This window comes from Lathyrus oleraceus, chromosome 5 (assembly GCF_024323335.1).
Source record: "Lathyrus oleraceus cultivar Zhongwan6 chromosome 5, CAAS_Psat_ZW6_1.0, whole genome shotgun sequence".
NCBI lineage: Eukaryota > Viridiplantae > Streptophyta > Magnoliopsida > Fabales > Fabaceae > Lathyrus > Lathyrus oleraceus.
Genome location: NC_066583.1, coordinates 126,844,236 through 126,862,096, shown reverse-complemented (window position 1 = coordinate 126,862,096; position 17,861 = coordinate 126,844,236). Strand labels below are relative to the sequence as shown.

The window sequence follows — 17,861 nt, the reverse complement described above, 5'->3', positions numbered from 1 at the left end:
GACATGGTCCGATCCATGATGAGTCACGCCGATCTTCCAAACTCCTTTTGGGGACATGCACTATTGACAACAGCTTACACATTTAACCGTGTTCCATCCAAAAAGGTTGAGAAGACACCATATGAGATATGGAGTGGTAAGAAACCACATATGTCTTACATGAAGATTTAGGGTTGCGAAATTTATGTGAAACGACAAATTTCAACTAAGCTTGAGCCCAAATCTGACAAATGTTTATTTGTGGGGTATCCTAAAGAAACAAGAGGGTATTACTTCTATAATCCTTCTGATGGCAAAGTGTTTGTCGCTCGAACTGGAGTTTTCCTATAAAAGGATTTTATTTCCAAAGGAATCAGTGGGAGGAAAGTAGAGCTTGAAGAAATTCAAGAATCACAAAGCATTGATGCACCTATGGAGGAATTAGAGCAGGAAACACAAGTAGTTGTGGAAGAGCAACCTGCTTAAGTAGAACAAGACAAACGTAGGTCAAGCAGGATACGTCACCTACCTGAGAGATATGGATATCTCATAACTGATCAAGGTGATGTATTACTCATGGATCAAGATGAGTCTGTGACCTACCAAGAGGCCATAACTGGTCCTAAGTCTGAGAAGTAGCTAGAAGCCATGAAATCTGAAATGGATTCCATGTACACAAACCAAGTTTGGACCTTGGTAGAGCCTCCTGTAGGAGTTAACCCTATAGGATGCAAGTGGGTCTTCAAAAAGCAGACTAACATGAATGGTAAGGTACATACCTATAAGGCAAGACTGGTTGCAAAAGGATATAAACAAATTCATGGGGTTGACTATGATGAAACCTTTTCACCAGTTGCAATGCTTAAATCTGTTCGAATTTTACTTGCTATCGTTGTATATCATGATTATGAAATATGGTAGATAGATGTCAAAAATGTTTTCCTTAATGGGAATCTTCTTGAGGATGTGTACATGACACAGCCTGAAGGATTTGACATACCAGAAGAAGCCCAAAAGATATATAAGTTACAAAGATCAATCTATGGATTGAAGCAAGCTTCCAAAAGCTAGAATCTTCATTTTGAAGAAATAGTAAAACAATATGGATTTATCAAGAACGAAGATGAGCCTTGTGTCTATAAGAAGGTTAGTGGGAGCATGATCACTTTCCTAGTATTATATGTAGATGACATATTACTCATTGGAAACGATGTCCCTACCCTGCAACAAGTAAAGTCTTGGTTGGGGAAATGCTTTTCTATGAAGGACCTAGGTGAAGCAGCCTATATATTAGGAATCAGAATCTATAGAGATATATCACAAAAACTGTTTGGCCTAAGTCAGAGTACATACAGAGACAAAGTGCTGAGACACTTTAATATGCATGATTCCAAGAAAAGATTCATACCTATGCAACATGGCCCGTGTCTATCAAAAACACAATCCCCTTCAACTAAGGAAGAAAGGGATCACATGAATAAGATTCCATATGCATCTGCAATAGGATCTATCATGTATGCCATGTTATGTACTCGACCAGATGTCTCTTATGCTTTAAGTGCAACGAGTAGGTACCAATATGATCCTGGTGATGCTCATTGGGTAGCTGTCAAGAATATCCTTAAGTATTTAAGAAGGACTAAGGACTCATTCTTGATATATGGAGGTCAGAAAGAGCTGGCTATAATTGGATACACCGATGCTAGCTTCCAAACAGATAAGGATGACTTTAGATCGCAATCTGGTTATGTGTTTTGCTTAAACGGTGGCGCTGTGGGCTGGAAAAGTTCAAAGCAAGATACAGTTGTTGATTCTACAACCGAGGCCGAGTATATTGCTACCTCAAGTGCAACAAAGGAAGTTGTTTGGATCAAAAAGTTCATTAGTGAACTTGGCATAGTTCCTAGCATTGTGGGTCCCATTGGTCTCTATTGTGATAACAATGGTGCTATCGCACAAGCTAAGGAACCTAGATCTCACCAACGATCCAAACACATACTTAGACGTTATCACCTCATTCGAGAGATAATAGATAGAGGAGATGTGAAAATATGCAGAGTACCTACACTTGACAATATTGCTGACCCACTGACAAAGCCTCTTGCGCAACAGAAGCATGATGGCCATACTAGATCTATGACCATTAGGGGTATGCCTGATTGGCTCTAGTGCTAGTGGGAGATTGTTGGTGTAAGCCCAAGAGGCCAATACTTTTGGTACTTATATCGAATTATTTATTAATAATAAAAGGCTTTTTTCTTTATTATGTTTGTCTAATAAAGTCCCTAGAATAGATAGTCCGTTTAATGTATCAAGTGTGATTTAATTATGAGATCATATTAAACATAAGGACATTATTCTTAAAGTATCCATAGTCGAGCTTTATTGTGAAGTGGGATAACATTAAAACATTAAGAGTATTATGTATATAGACTGATGATCACATCTCATGGATCATGGATAAGGAGTTATCAAGTCTTAAACATAGGTATGAATATCAAGAGTAATATTTATACTGGATTGACCCGCTGTGAGAATACTATATAGAATGTTATGCAAAGTGTCATAAGTAATTCTCATGGTGATAATGGTGTATACCACCATTTGACCTGAAACCACTATGGACCATAGATGTATAGTCGAGTGCCTTATTGCTGATCAAACATTTTCCGTAACTGGATGACCATAAATACAGTTGATGGATACTCCACGAAGCATGCTAAGGGACATGAGTGACCTATATGGAATTTGCCCATCCTGCGTAACAGGATAAATGTCTATGGACCTAATATTGAACTGGACAAGGATGACACGGTCTATGCCTTGGGTTCAATATAGACATAAGGGCAAAAAGGATAATTGTACACATAAGTATTATCACAAAAGGATTTGTCAGATCACATGACATTTTCGTATCTTGGGTAGCAGTGATGTGTTGCTAGATACCGCTCACTGTTTATTATGTTAAATACGTGATTTAATATAATTGTCAATGCCGTGAAAACCTACAGAGTCACACACAAAAGGACGGATTGATGAGAGATAGAGTAACTAAGGAATACCGTAATGTACGGTGCACTTACGTGAATTGTAAAACATCGTAAGGTACGGTGTACTTAGGTAGAATATGAAATATGGTAAGGTACCACGCGCTTAAGTGATTTTGGCATATTATTAGATATGGGCCACATACACTTGAGTGAGCTTTTTAGCTTGCAACCCACACAAGTGGTTCTATAAATAGAACCCTTGTGTAGAAGCATTTGTGCAGTTGCAATTTCGTTTCTCTCTCTATCTCTCTCACTCTCTCTCACTCAAAGCCTTCATTCGTAACAGCTAGCACTGAGATTGAAGGAATCTGTTCGTGTGGATTGAGTAGAGGCGTTGTCATCGTTCAATGTTCGTGATCGCTCCGTAGATCTACATCAAAGGTTACAATCTCCACAAGAGGTAACAATTTTATCACTGATCATGCCCATTCGTAAGGATCATTAAAGGAGAAATTTTAAATTCTGTTGCGTTTTGGATCGCAATTCTCTTTCAAGAAGTAGTTCCAAGAGAGACATTGGAAGTTAATCCTATTAAGATCTTTATCCTTTATGTAATAACTTTATCCAATGTGTATTTCTCATACTAGGTATCTACCAAGATGTTGGGGCAGACTTAAGAGGTCATGTCAACTTTCCTTGAGCCTTGCACTAAGAAACTCTAGTTGACTTTTTCCATAACCTGGTTTTGATAAGACCGATCTACTTTAGAAATATAGTACAAATCAAAATCAGGATACCTTTAGCTCATGTCTTTAGAATCTGAGTTGTCACCAGAAGCTGAAATACCAAGTTCTGAGTCATCAGATTCTGATCCGTCAGAATATTAGTCCTTTAGCTTATCTTCATATGCTTTTATCATGGTCAGTTCTAAGTTGATTTTTAAACTTATGATCCTGCACACTTGAACATATGCTTGTATGTCCAATTGTTCTTTAAGTACTTTGTTATCATCAAAATCCAAGGGATATGAACAATTTTGTTTCAACACTCCTCTCTTATGCCATTCATCATGATATTGTTTTATATCAAATGGATGTCAAAAGTGCTTTCTTAAGTGGAGTCATTTCTGAAGAAGTGTATGTCAAAACAATCTCCTGGGTTTAAGGATTCAGTCCATCCATATTTTGTTCTTAAAATCAAGAAATCACTTTATGAACTCAAACAAGCTCCAAGATCTTAGTATACGAGACTTAGTAATTTTCTGTCAGATAACGACTTTCAAAAGGGTCAAGTTGACACTACAATATTCATAAAGACTTTTAATAAGGAAATCTTGGTTCAAATTTATGTTGATGACATAACTTTTGGTTCTACTAATGTATTTCTTTGCAAAGAATCTTCTGAGTCCATGCAAGTTGAATTTGAAATGAGCATAAGGGGGAGTTAAAGTTCTTCCTTCAAATTTAGATAAACCAAAACAAAGACGAAGTCTATGTTCATCAGTCTAAATATTCTAAAGAACTTCTGAAAAAGTTCAGGCTTGAAGACTGAAAAGTTATGAACAATTCTATGCATTCAACATGCAATATGAACAAGGAAGAAGAAAGCCCCAAGGTCTGTCAGAAGTTGTATAGAGATATGATTGGTTCCTTACTATACTTAACAACTTATAGGAATATTTTGTTCAATGTGTGTAGGTGTGCAAGATTCCAATCAGAGCTTAGAGAGACTCATTTAACTATTGCCAAAAGGATCTTTAGGCATCTAAAGAGAACTGTTGCACACAACTACTTTGAATGAAATATCAGCTAGAGGATTATCAGATTTATGGGAAAGATGAAATATCAACTAGAACCATCACATTGAAATCAAACATAATTTTATCAAGATATTTTGTTTAGAAAGATGTAATAGATATACAGTTCATTGATACTGATCATCAACTAGCTGATATGTTTACCGGGTCTCGTACTATTAAAAGACTTTATTAAAAATAATCTGAACATGTATTTTATTACATAATAATGTTGGGTTCTAAATTGAGGGTCAAAGTCTGATGATGATCATAAGCTAATATGATCAGAAGTTATAAAACAACTTCTGATGAACAGTAGACTCTAAAGCATCTCATCATATGAAACTAAGAATTTGATGCAATTGTCTCTAATAGCATATAAGTGATATTTGTTTTTATTTGAATATATTCTATTCACTTATATGTCACTTATCTGAATGATTTTTTGTGTGTTTTTGTGTTATATCTGTTGGATTATTTTTATCCTTTAGATTGTGATGTGTTTGCTCATATACTGAGCTATATTAATTGAGAATTATTATGCTTTCTGATAAAATTAAAAATAGTCTTTCTTTGCAAAATTAAAAATAGCTTTTCCGAGGCTTAAATAGTTGAGATAATTCTGAGACTTCTCTATCAATAGATCATTCAAAGGAATTAAGAGAAAATAAAAAGGAGTATATTTGCAAAAAGGAAAATTGGTTAAATTTTCATTACGTTGGAATGACTTTATAGATGCTTTTCTACAAGTTCAAAATCATCACTCCAACCTAGAGCTATGAGGAAGTTTCCCCAGTCCATATCCCACCCATCTTCCGTGTTAGAATCAAAGTAGACTATTATTTCTGGAGCCTTCTTCTTCTTCTTCTTCTCGAGCTTCTTTCTCGACATTGAAGTCCTTCTTGGCTTGAATGCCTCAATGAAGGTGCTTGATTCAGAAGGTTAAACTCTTTTATGTCTCTGAAGATTGTGTTTCTTGGAAGTGTTGGTCCCTATAACCGTAATGGTCTCTTAAGAGATGTTGATTCTGGTGTTTTCAGTAGTTGTGCTCATCTTGTATGAAAGGCAGTTGGATGAAGATCTGTGGTCTTAACCCATGTTTCGTTCTTTTATAATGGATTTTGAGTGTCATATACATTGTGTGTGAAAGTTTAATCACCAATGATCTTTAATGCATGCTACTCTAGGGTTTACCAACCCTTAATTTAAATGATCTTATGATGTTTCCAATTCCTGAAAGCTTAAAGGATTTTGTCTGACCGTCTCGAGAACTGAAGAAATATTCTCAACTAATCTTGCTATTGTTCAAATCTTTGAAAACCATTTTTTAATTTTGGGGGGATTGCAGAAGCTGTTTTTATTTATTTTTACTTAGAAATTTTTTCCACACATTTTTCTTCAGCATCTTTTCCTTCTTTTGTCTAATATTTTAGTTGATGACAAAAGAGAGAGAATGAGGTTAAGTATTTAAGCATCTGAATCTAATTAATTGATATTGTTTTATGGTTAAGTTCTGAAGAATTGATTATTGTGCTTTAAGGGTAAATTTAATTAACATGGGCAGAACTTAGGGGGAGCTTACAAACCTCACCATCTCGACTATCAGACTCAAAGGGAGATTTAAAACCTCTGATCCTGAAGTCAATAAGTTAATTAAATCAACAATCATTATTCTTAAATACTATTATTTGTCATTATCAAAAAAGGAGAGATTGTTGGAACAAAATTGGTTAATACCACGTCCATTGAGTTTTGATGATAACAAAGCATTTAAAGAACAATTGGGCAATCTAACATCTGTTCAAGTATGCAAGAATATATCACCAAAAACAGATGAATAAAATGCTTGAGGAATCTGAATTTAAAGATCAGACTCTGACTATAAAGATCGGTTCTGAAGACTCTATCTCTGATGGAGATCCAGACTCTGAAGAAAGTCAACCTCTGATGACCAAGACTCTGAAGTTTCAGAAGCCAAGAAGAGGACTCTGATGTGATCAGCCTCTGAAGAGTAAAGTATGAAGGAAAGTTAGCCTCTGAAGCAAAAACTCTTATACCAAGACAACTCTCACAGACTCATAACCTTTTTGATCGCACAAAGACTTAAGGAAATATCTCTCACTTGGTTGTTCGAACTTCAATTTATCATTCCTATTACAGAAAGGTGTTTGCTTGGTTGTGTACTTACATTTTTTGTTGATGTCAACTCTGATCATCCAAATAAGATTCTGATTCAGAATCTGATAAGGTTCTTTAGAGGTCAAACTTAATTACTGTGTTAGACTCTGAACCTTGTGTTCAAACTCTATAAAAAACCATCAGAAGCAAAAATTCTAAACGTTTAAAAGAAGAAAAAGTCAACCCAACTCAACCCCCGCTTCTCGTGTTTTTTCATCTTTAAAGATAGATCTATAAAATTAACACTCCAACACTCAAATTAATTGTGAAAATTTTTAAAGTGAAGTGAAATCTTAGGAAATGAATCTCATACATGCTTTAACGTAAAAGAAAAAATATTTATAAAGTGGAAAGAATTAGATCTTCTTAATCTTCTTTTTAGACTTTAATTGGTATATATATATATATATATATATATATATATATATATATATATATATATATATATATATATATATATATATATATATATATATATATATATATATATATATATATATATATATATATATATATATATATATATATATAATTGTTTGGAGAATATTAGATTCTTGTTAAACTTTGTAAAAAAAATATAATACTAAAACATCTAGATTTTTTGTATTTGTTTATCAAATTAAAGAAAAAAACTTCTTTACTATAAAATATTTATAAAAACATTTTTAAAAGAACTATTAATAATATTTTTATAAAAAATATTTTATTTATTTGTTATAATTTTTTGAACGGTAAAATTTTAAAATGTATTTAATAAAAGAATTTATTTAAAATAGTATATTATCTTAAAAATATTATTTTTGCAAAGAAAATATAATTCGGCTCATGGTAAAATATTTAAAATAAATATCTAATTATTTTAAAATTTCTAAAAATAAGCTAAAAAAAAACTAATAATACTATTTTAGAGTAAATTTCTATAAAAAAAATGTAAAACAGAAAATTACAACCATTTTCTCATTCAATGGTAATGGAGCATTGAATTTGATTAAAAAAAAGAAAAAGAAGAGAGGACAGTTTTTTTATGACCGGAGCATTGAAAGTTTGAGAAAACTCCCATATAAAGAAAGAAAAAAAATAAAATAAAGTTAGCTTTTCTTGTGGTAGTTGTCAACGCCGCGAGAGCTCGTCTGGTGCGAATAGCGCTGAAATCCGCATCGTGCTAATTTAACCTGAAAACGACGTTTATTTTATCACCAATCACAAATCTCCCCCAATTTATCTTCAGTCTCTCTCTAATTCTTCTTCTAGGTTTAGAGAGAGACGAAGAAATCGACAAATCCTTCGATTAAAACTCGTTTTCCTCAAAATTTTCAACTGATTTTGACTCTATTGACTCCATGACTTCTTCCAATTCCGATTTGGTTCGTACTATTGAATCCGTCCTCGGAATTTCTCTCGGCGATTCCGTCTCCGATTCGGTTGTTCTTATCGCCACTACCTCCGCCGCCGTCATAATTGGACTTCTGGTGTTTCTATGGAGGAAATCGTCGGATCGGAGCAGAGAGTTGAAGCCGGTTATAGTTCCGAAGTTTTCGGTGAAAGAGGAAGATGATGATGTCGATGTTGGTCCTGGAAAGACTAAAGTTACTGTGTTCTACGGTACTCAAACTGGTACTGCTGAGGGATTCGCTAAGGTATATCTATCTTTTTCGTTTTCGCGTAGATTTTCTCTCTGTTGAAATTTTGTTTATAGGTAAGGTGGAATCGAATGTGCTGGATCTTTTCCCGTTGCTTAAATTTAATCTATTATTCTAGAATAAAGGAGGTTATTCTTCATGGTGTCGTTTATATAGTTATAATGAACAATTGTTTTTTCTTTTTTGCTTTATTATTCCTGGTTATATTTAGTTTTTTGTGAAAAGATTATACTCTCGTTTTAAATGCTTCGTCCGCACACACGTAGCATGCCTTTCACTGCTTTTGGATTAGATAAGTGCATGTTTGGAATCATATGGAATTTGGTGGAATTACGGTGAGGGAAGCTGTTGTGATTTTGATTGAAGTTACACTTTGGAGCTTCAACGGAGTTAAAATTACGGTGGTACCATGATTTTGACAAACTTCTTGTGATTTTAAACTTGCACTAAGCGCTGTTGTGGCAAAATTGATTATGGTTGAAAGTGATTTACGCCAAGATACATTTATGCAAAAACAGTCAATTTCAGTGTAAAAGTCATGTTTAGATTCTAAAACTACATATCCTAACCTCAAGTAGAATCAATTCAGGAAACCAAATTAGGTCTACTTTAAAGGAATCAAACATGTCAAAACCAATTTTACACCTATAGAATCACTTTTTCCTCTTTCAAAATTGAAATCAAACATACACAATTGTTTTCTAATTGCCACCAACTCAGGTTCAGAGAATATGATTTATGAACTTGAAATTGATTTTGTAAAATTTGGACAAAATTGAGTGAAAATGGTAGACCATACAAATACAATCACAAACATCTTTATTTTTTTTTTTGGTCAAAGTCAAAATTGTAATATCCAAGTTCCAAACCCTTTTTTGAAATTCTAAGTGTTTGTCATTCGATTACTTAGCAGTTAGTCGTTTAGGGTTTGATATATTGTAACTTCTGGTTTTCTATTTGTACAGTGAATGTAATGTTTGAGTAGTTAATCAATATGAGAAACTAGTTAAATATAATCAAATACTAGTGATTTATTATTTTTTCTGATTTTAATGCTTTTTGAATTAAACAAAGAACACATGTTTTGTGCCTATTGCCTTGCCATTGAACACAACTTCGTATTTGGCTAGCTGTGAATACTCTATTTCAGATAGAAATAATTTCAATTTTCGGAAATGTACTGTGCAAAGATGAAATAATTTCCCTTTTTTCAGAGTGGTTAAATAGTCAACACAGGGTACAAACCACCCTCTCCTAGCCGGCATCAACAATTCATCTTTAAATCTATGGGATGTATAATTACTTTTTAATTCTATATATAGGCATTGGCAGAGGAGATCAAGGCAAGATATGAAAAAGCAGTTGTCAAAGTTGTTGATATGGTAAGTTGGATTAAAATAATGAAATTTTGACAATCCTTTCCCCGTGGCTGTAAATTTGTGTGCCATGTCTTTTTGAATATTTGAATTCTCACCCAGGGAGTTCTAGAAGGCATTTGATATTACTTTACAGGATATTCGGTTTTGAAATATTGCTTTGACTGAAGTGTCTGATGTATTTATTTTGAATTTGAATTTGAACTAGGATGACTATGCCATTGATGATGATCAATATGAAGAGAAGCTGAAGAAAGAAACTCTAGTATTTTTCATGCTGGCAACGTAAGATTTATGTACATAAAAAAGACTAAAATGCATTTATTAATTAGTTAAAATGTATAGTAATATGATGCATTTGGACTTGTTGTGGCAGTTATGGAGATGGAGAGCCAACTGACAATGCTGCAAGATTCTATAAATGGTTTACCGAGGTTTGTAGTTACATTACACCACTTTTAAACAAATTTTTGGGGTTTAAGGTCTCTCTGTCTCATATTTTCACAATCATATGGTTTACTTAAAGTGATACTAAGTTTTGGAGGACCTTTATTTTAGGGTAAAGAGGAGAGGGGCACCTGGCTTCAACAGCTCACATATGGAGTTTTTGCCCTAGGTAACAGGCAATATGAACATTTTAATAAGGTAAAATACACTGTTGTCATATTGTAAAGGGAACAGAGTTTCATCATCTGATTCTGATGTTGTTCTTTTGAAACAGATAGGTAAAATTGTTGATGAAGATCTCACTGAACAAGGTATAATATTTCATGATTTGTATTTTCAAAAGTATTAAATTGGTTATCTTCCCCATTATTATTGATTAGATCTGGAGCATGATACAACTTATCATCTCCACAATTTGTGCTTAAGATTTTTGTTTTAAGTTCACAAGCCTCTTCTCAAAAATGTTGACATACTTGTGTTAGTACTGTTGTAAGCAGAGGAAAGAGGCATTGTCAACACTTGTAAGAGAACTGTTTTATATTTGCAAGATTGGAACTCTACCCTTGGCAGAGCTAGCACCCTGATTATTTGATTCTATCTCCATAAAATTCTTTTTTTTTTCCTCTCAACTCTTGAGAGCATAACAAAACACCCTAGTGCTTTGAAGTTAGATGAATAGCTAGTAGAAGCCACATGTATCTAATCTAAATAGCAAAACATATATCAAAGACTTAAGAATGGTGTTAAATTAGTGACTGACTTTGGGCTTGCTGCAGGTGCAAAGCGTCTTGTTCCAGTTGGACTAGGTGATGATGATCAATCCATTGAGGATGATTTTAATGCCTGGTTAGTTCTCTTGCTCCTGCTATCCATCTATCTATTATATTGTTCCTAGAAGTGTAATATGCAACTGCTGCAGATAACAATTTTATGAAATGTGTCTGGTACATTTATTCATTTTAAATGTCATGAATTGGCTTTGGCTATGCAGGAAAGAAACTCTGTGGCCTGAGTTGGATCAGTTGCTCCGAGATGAGGATGATGTAAATACTGTGTCTACTCCCTATACAGCTGCTATTTCTGAATATCGAGTAGTGATTCATGACCCCACCGTCTCCCCGTCTTATGAGAATCATTTCAATGTGGCAAATGGGGGTGCTGTATTTGATATTCATCATCCTTGCAGGTGCTTGGAGTTATGCATACTGATTTTATATCCATTCTCACTAAACAAGGCTAAAACAAACCTGTTTTCTTTTCTTGAAGGGTGAATGTTGCTGTTCGAAGGGAGCTTCACAAACCTCAGTCTGACCGTTCTTGCATACATTTGGAGTTTGATTTATCAGGGACTGGTGTAACGTAAGTTGGGTTCTGTTTGCTGACAAAGAACCATCTCATTTTTTTGTGGTAAACAAGAAAAAAATTAAATACCAACGGTTAATTATTATTTTCCTTGACTTCAAATACATTTTTGTTAATTTTTTTCTCTGGTTATTGTAGTATTATTAAATGGATAAAAATCCTGGTAGGATATGTTGTAGAATGGAATTTTCTATAAGAGTTTTACTTGTCATGCTAAAAAAATTATTAATGTTAGTTTTATAGGTAAAAAAGAAATGAAAATGTTCATCAGTTTTCCAATTTCCCCCTCCCCGCAGTTCACAATTCTCAAGTACTGACCAGGAAAGCTGTTAACGGCTTTTGTCCTGATATTTCCCAGATACGAAACTGGAGACCACGTGGGTGTTTATGCTGAGAACTATGATGAAACTGTTGAAGAAGCTGGGAAGCTGTTGGGTCAGAATTTAGATTTGCTTTTTTCTCTTCACATCGACAATGAAGATGGCACTTCCCTAGGTGGTTCTCTTCTACCTCCTTTCCCTGGTCCTTGCACAGTGCGCACTGCATTAGCATGTTATGCAGATCTCTTGAACCCCCCACGAAAGGTTTTACATGATTTACATTGCATGTGTTTTCCATTTCTTGTTAAATACATGATTGGTTTTACTGGTTATAATTGTATGTCCCAATAGAATTTGTCCTTGTTTTATATTTAAAAATGAATGAATATTTTTGATCTTCTTCTTCAGGTTGCTTTAGTTGCATTAGCTGCTCATGCTTCTGAGCCTAGTGAAGCAGAAAGATTGAAGTTTCTCTCATCTCCTCAGGGAAAGGTAAGTGGAATTGCTACAGTAATGTTCATATCCCTTGTTTCAAGTCTGGAATACTTTTTTCCTCCTGCTTTTAATTATATTTTCAATATTGCCTTCCAGGATGAATACTCCAAATGGGTTGTTGGAAGCCAGAGAAGTCTCCTTGAAGTAATGGCTGAATTTCCATCAGCAAAACCTCCCCTTGGTGTTTTTTTTGCTGCCATAGCCCCTCGTTTGCAGCCTCGTTATTATTCTATTTCATCCTCTCCTAGGTTGGTTATCTTATCCTGTCAAAACTATCTAACTGAAGCTTTATAAGGTAAATTGAGAGGTGATGTTTTTTTTCCTATTGTCCAGGCTTGCCCCACAAAGGGTACATGTAACTTGTGCTCTGGTAGAAGGTCCAACTCCGACTGGCAGAATTCACAAAGGAGTATGTTCAACCTGGATGAAGGTGACAATTTGCAACTGTTACACTTGCAATCATATGCTCCCTGTTTCAGCATCCTAGACTCTATGTTGTCATGTTTAGGACCCCTTCCTTCCCGTTGTATGCAGTACCCAAACATGCTATTTTGTAACTAACTTAAATCACTCTCATGAATGATCAGAATGCTATTCCCTTGGAGAAAAGTGGTGACTGTAGCCGGGCTCCCATATTTATCAGACCATCAAATTTCAAGCTACCAGCCGATCATTCAATTCCTATTATTATGGTTGGACCTGGTACTGGTTTTGCACCTTTTAGGGGATTTTTACAGGTATATGAATATTTTAGGGATAAGTGTAGTTTTATGATTTTGATTAAATTGGATAGTTACATAGTGGCAATATAGAATGCCAGAGGGGATGCAGGTTTAATTGAAAACGAATGTTGGGATAGAAACATTGGAAGTTAAATAGAATCAAAACAGCAAACCAAAATGACGAGCACCTTTCATGATTAGAAAACAACTTTAGAGTCCGTTTGCACTTTGCTGTGTTTAACAAAAGCTATACAAATAAATATAATAAAAGAACTTGCCTTAACTTTTGAAGATATATGGACAAAAGGGTTGTCACATTATAGCAGCAGAAGCTGAAAATCTGCTGTAATGTTAAGCTGTAAATTGGAGCTTCTCCTACGAAGCAAAAGTGGACACATACTGTTTTAATCCAAATTAGCCCCCTTTTAACCGTTCTTTTAGGGTTTGTTTGGATGACAAATTAGCCCCCTTTTAACCGTTCGTTTGGATGACAAATTAGCATTGCAGTTCAGGATTAGTTTTTAGATTGAAATTAAATCTAATTAAGAAATTATGAATTGTTTGTTCGCGTATATTAAAAATCAAGGCTTAGCATTAGAATTTAAAATTCAATTTTAATTTCGTTGTTTAAATGTAAGATCTAGAATGTATAAATAAAAAAATATATAAATGTCACATTACGAATTTATGCAATAAATTAAACATCTTAAAATATAATAATATAATTATTATCATATAATAATAAAATTGATAATCAAATCCCTCTTCCGAATGACATAATACAGGTGAAACCAAATTATTACAAAATTCTACTTGTTCTTAATTCTTGTTTGATCTTTGATTTGCCCAGGAGAGACTTGCCCTCAAAGAGGACGGTGTTCAACTTGGTCCTGCATTACTATTCTTTGGGTGTAGGAACCGTCAAATGGTAAATAAATTATTTACTGCACCTCGGCCAAAATGGATTTCTGGAGCAATGTGTGATTTTGCATTTTTGCTATTTGTATAGGATTTTATTTACGAGGATGAGCTAAATAATTTTGTGGAACAAGGTGCTCTGTCAGAGTTGATAGTTGCATTCTCTAGAGAGGGGCCTGAAAAGGAGTATGTTCAACACAAAATGATGGATAAAGTAAGTGAGGGTAATGGCCTATGGTAGAACAAATTTCACTGAATAAATTATTTACTGCCTCAAATTTCTTATGTGCAGGCAGAATACTTGTGGAGTCTGATTTCTCAGGGTGGTTATCTTTATGTTTGTGGTGATGCCAAGGGCATGGCTAGAGATGTTCATCGAAGTCTTCATACCATCGTCCAGCAGCAGGTGATGATTGTCTTTCATCATCCTTCGATATTTGCAAAAAACTCTTTAGTCTCTCAACTTCTATTTTTCCTTAACATGCATAAAGAGTATTAATTTGCGAAGTACATAACCAACTAGTATTAGAAAATAAGAGAATTTTTGGAAAGATGCTTGATAATATGGCTAAGTGGTATGTATAATATTGCCAAGTGGTGACTAAAATATTACATTTTGTTGTGGAAGTGTGACAATGGTTTGTGAACTAGTTTTGAAAAACAAATACAGTAGTTTCTCTTTAGTCTACTACATTTTCAGTACGAAATTGTTTGTCCTTGTGCTTTCTAGTGGGCACCAATGCTCTTTTTGGCTTTTAGGTGAATCATGAATTGGTTCAATAGTTTAATGTTTAGTATTTTAAATTTGTAAAATATTTGTCCTTTAGTGTTTCTGATTGATAATTGGGGATTTTTTTAACGACTCAATTACTTTGTGTGTTTTTGTTTTTCAATGCCTCAAATACAAAATCACTGTCCTATATGATATTAGCGTATCCTTTAGCATATTCACATGCATATATGAGTATCATTACACGTCTCTACGTTATTGTTGTGTTATGCGTTTGAAGGGATTTAACAATGTCAATTTCCAACTGTAAATTGCTACTGTCTTGCAAAGCATTTAATTTAAGATGTTAAAATTTCTCTGGATCAATCCAACTTGTATTTTTGTTTGCAACGGGATATGCAATCCATACCTAATTTGATGAAACTACATCTTGATTGAATTTCAGGAAAATGCGGACTCTTCAAAGGCAGAGGCTACAGTGAAAAAACTCCAGACGGATGGACGTTACCTAAGGGATGTCTGGTGATTTTCCTGATTGTTCATCTGTCTGGGTTGTGGTGTCCTTGGTATTAGATATGTTATTTTCAAGATGGTTGAAAGATATATTTTTTAGAGTAAGTACTGCTAGGAAATTTTGGGGCAGAGGGGGGAGGCTGAACAAGTTTCCTCGAGGAAAAAACTATTTTATGGGCATTTGCCTCTTTCTTTATTATCATCTTTATATTCTCTTATTGTGATAGGCTAGATCCCTTTGGACTAGGTTTATATATAGGGGATTGTATAAATAATAATAATAATAGTGTAGAAATTGGTTACCAACTTCCCAATAATTATTTTATCAATGGAACTGGTATTTTTTTTAAAATAATATGGATCATGGATGTTCAACACTAATCTTCCTGTTTTGGATTCCGAGTTTCACAAATACAGTCTGAGCATAGTGCATAGATCTTGTTATTACAGTTATGCATCATGATGTTAAACTTAAAAGTAGTATGTTGAAGTATTGTCATCTTAAAATTTTGTCTTGGGCTATGAAGAAAGATGTTCCAATCTATAAAACTATGTTTTCGGCCACGATGGTGGATCAGTGGATGTTTGGTGATGCAAGCAAGTGCACATCCATGCGAAGTAGTAAAAGATATCGACCTACAATGAGGTATATTTGATTATTGATTTTTACTCTAAGGATGTGTATCTAAAGCGATCAAATAATTGAAGATTCAGTGCAAATGAATTAAATTTAATAGAATAAGAACATGACTTTTCAAATTTAATACTGAGAAAAATATAAAAAATAGACTAAATTTTATACAACACCCACGACTTTTGTAGCATCTACTCAGAAGAATAATTTGTCTGTTTTTGTTGACCTGAATTATTCATATAAAAATTCGTATTTTGGCACATTATAAGACTTTCTCAATGGAGAGCAAGACACGTTTGTCATGTGGGTGTCTCGAATGCGATTTTCTCAACCAAGAGTGAGACGCCTTGCCAGTGGCATCACAACTATGAATCCGCTCTTGGATACTCTAACTCTTGTTTTTCTCGTTATTCGGAAACTCTAACTCTTGTTTTTCTCGTTATTCGTATAACAAAAATTCAATTGAGTGAAAAGAAAAATACTACTCATTCATGGTGAGATTTATCGCAAATAAATAAAGTGTAAACAAATCATGCATAATCAAATAAAATAGAATAAAAATGATAAACAAGAGTAAAAAGAAAAATCCTTGAATTAGAGGAGAGTACTATGAAAATTATAAATGAAACTCAAAATAAGAGAATGTAATAATGCAAAGTAAGTTGATCTTTTAAATGCAATTAAAGTCTTTGATCATTGAGTTGGAGCAGTTTGTAATATTAATAATTGAAAAAACGTTACAAAATGTATCAAATTCGTTGCTGAAATTGGACGAAACACGGGAAGTCTCAGGGAACACGACCTGCCCGTGTTGTCCTCTGAAATTTAAAGAGGGAGGATTGTGGGCACAACATGGCCCATGTCCAGGGACACGACCAACCCATGTTGTACTCGACTCTTTTGTATGGAGGGAACTTTAGACTAGTAGAACCAGTGTCAGGGGGCATAGAGAGACTTGTATTGAAAATTTTATTTTTCACACGAATTCCGATATTTTCCACTTTAGCTTGGTCCGTCTCTTCTTATTGTCTGAAAACATCAAAAACACACCGAAATGCATAAAAAAAGTAATAAAACGATAAAAATTCACCATAAAACAGAAACAAATCTAAATAAAAATATATTGCATTCACCACTTATCAAACTACCACAAACTTAAATTGTTGCTTGTACTCAAATATGGATGGAAATAGGTTAGACTAGACCTTAGAAGGCCTAAGTCTGGCATATCAAATTTGTTTAACGCTTGAGCCTGGCATATGGCCTATTATAGGCTCTTTTGTTTGGCCTGACCTAACCTAGCATTTTTAAAAGTTTGACCTCTCCTGAAAGCCTATTTGAAAGCATGTTTCACATTAAGACTTTTAAATAATCTATTTTACCCATAAAGCCTTATAGGTCAACCTATACATATATATATATATATATATATATATATATATATATATATATATATATATATATATATATATATATATATATATATATATATATATATATATATATAGGTTGACCTATAAGGCTTTATGGGTAAATAGATTATTTAAAAGTCTTAATGTGAAACATGCTTTTGTTTCAAACTTTTAAAAATGCTAGGTTAGGTCAGGCCAAACAAAAGAGCCAATAATAGGCCATATGCCATATATAATTTGATATGACATATATATATATATATATATATATATATATATATATATATATATATATATATATATATATATATATATATATATATATATATATATATATATATATATATATA

General features: G+C 33.7%; 1 protein-coding gene across 2 annotated transcripts; it reads left to right on the top strand.

The window, feature by feature from the left end:
• The first annotated feature begins 8,012 nt into the window (after positions 1-8,012).
• Positions 8,013-15,846, top strand: LOC127088274 (NADPH--cytochrome P450 reductase). 2 transcript variants are annotated; one of them, XM_051029198.1, is made up of 18 exons: positions 8,013-8,579; positions 9,905-9,964; positions 10,167-10,243; positions 10,335-10,392; positions 10,517-10,603; positions 10,680-10,716; positions 11,182-11,251; positions 11,397-11,591; positions 11,672-11,764; positions 12,126-12,351; positions 12,496-12,579; positions 12,679-12,830; positions 12,916-13,012; positions 13,170-13,319; positions 14,155-14,232; positions 14,314-14,436; positions 14,515-14,628; positions 15,398-15,846. In XM_051029198.1, the coding sequence occupies exons 1-18, from the start codon at positions 8,283-8,285 to the stop codon at positions 15,476-15,478; spliced, it is 2,079 nt and encodes a 692-aa protein (XP_050885155.1). In that variant the 5' UTR covers positions 8,013-8,282; the 3' UTR covers positions 15,479-15,846. The 2 variants fall into 2 exon arrangements, with proteins under 2 accessions (XP_050885155.1, XP_050885154.1); XM_051029197.1 differs by lacking the exon at positions 15,398-15,846 and having other exon boundaries at positions 14,515-14,829.
• Positions 15,847-17,861: the final 2,015 nt, after the last annotated feature.

Bases quoted from the DNA above. Each gene is read 5' to 3' on its own strand.
- LOC127088274 (XM_051029197.1), top strand. From the start codon at position 8,283: ATGACTTCTTCCAATTCCGATTTGGTTCGTACTATTGAATCCGTCCTC. The intron at 10,717-11,181 runs GTATAATATTTC...GGCTTGCTGCAG, and splicing joins TGAAGATCTCACTGAACAAG to GTGCAAAGCGTCTTGTTCCA. The intron at 13,013-13,169 runs GTGACAATTTGC...ATGAATGATCAG, and splicing joins TATGTTCAACCTGGATGAAG to AATGCTATTCCCTTGGAGAA.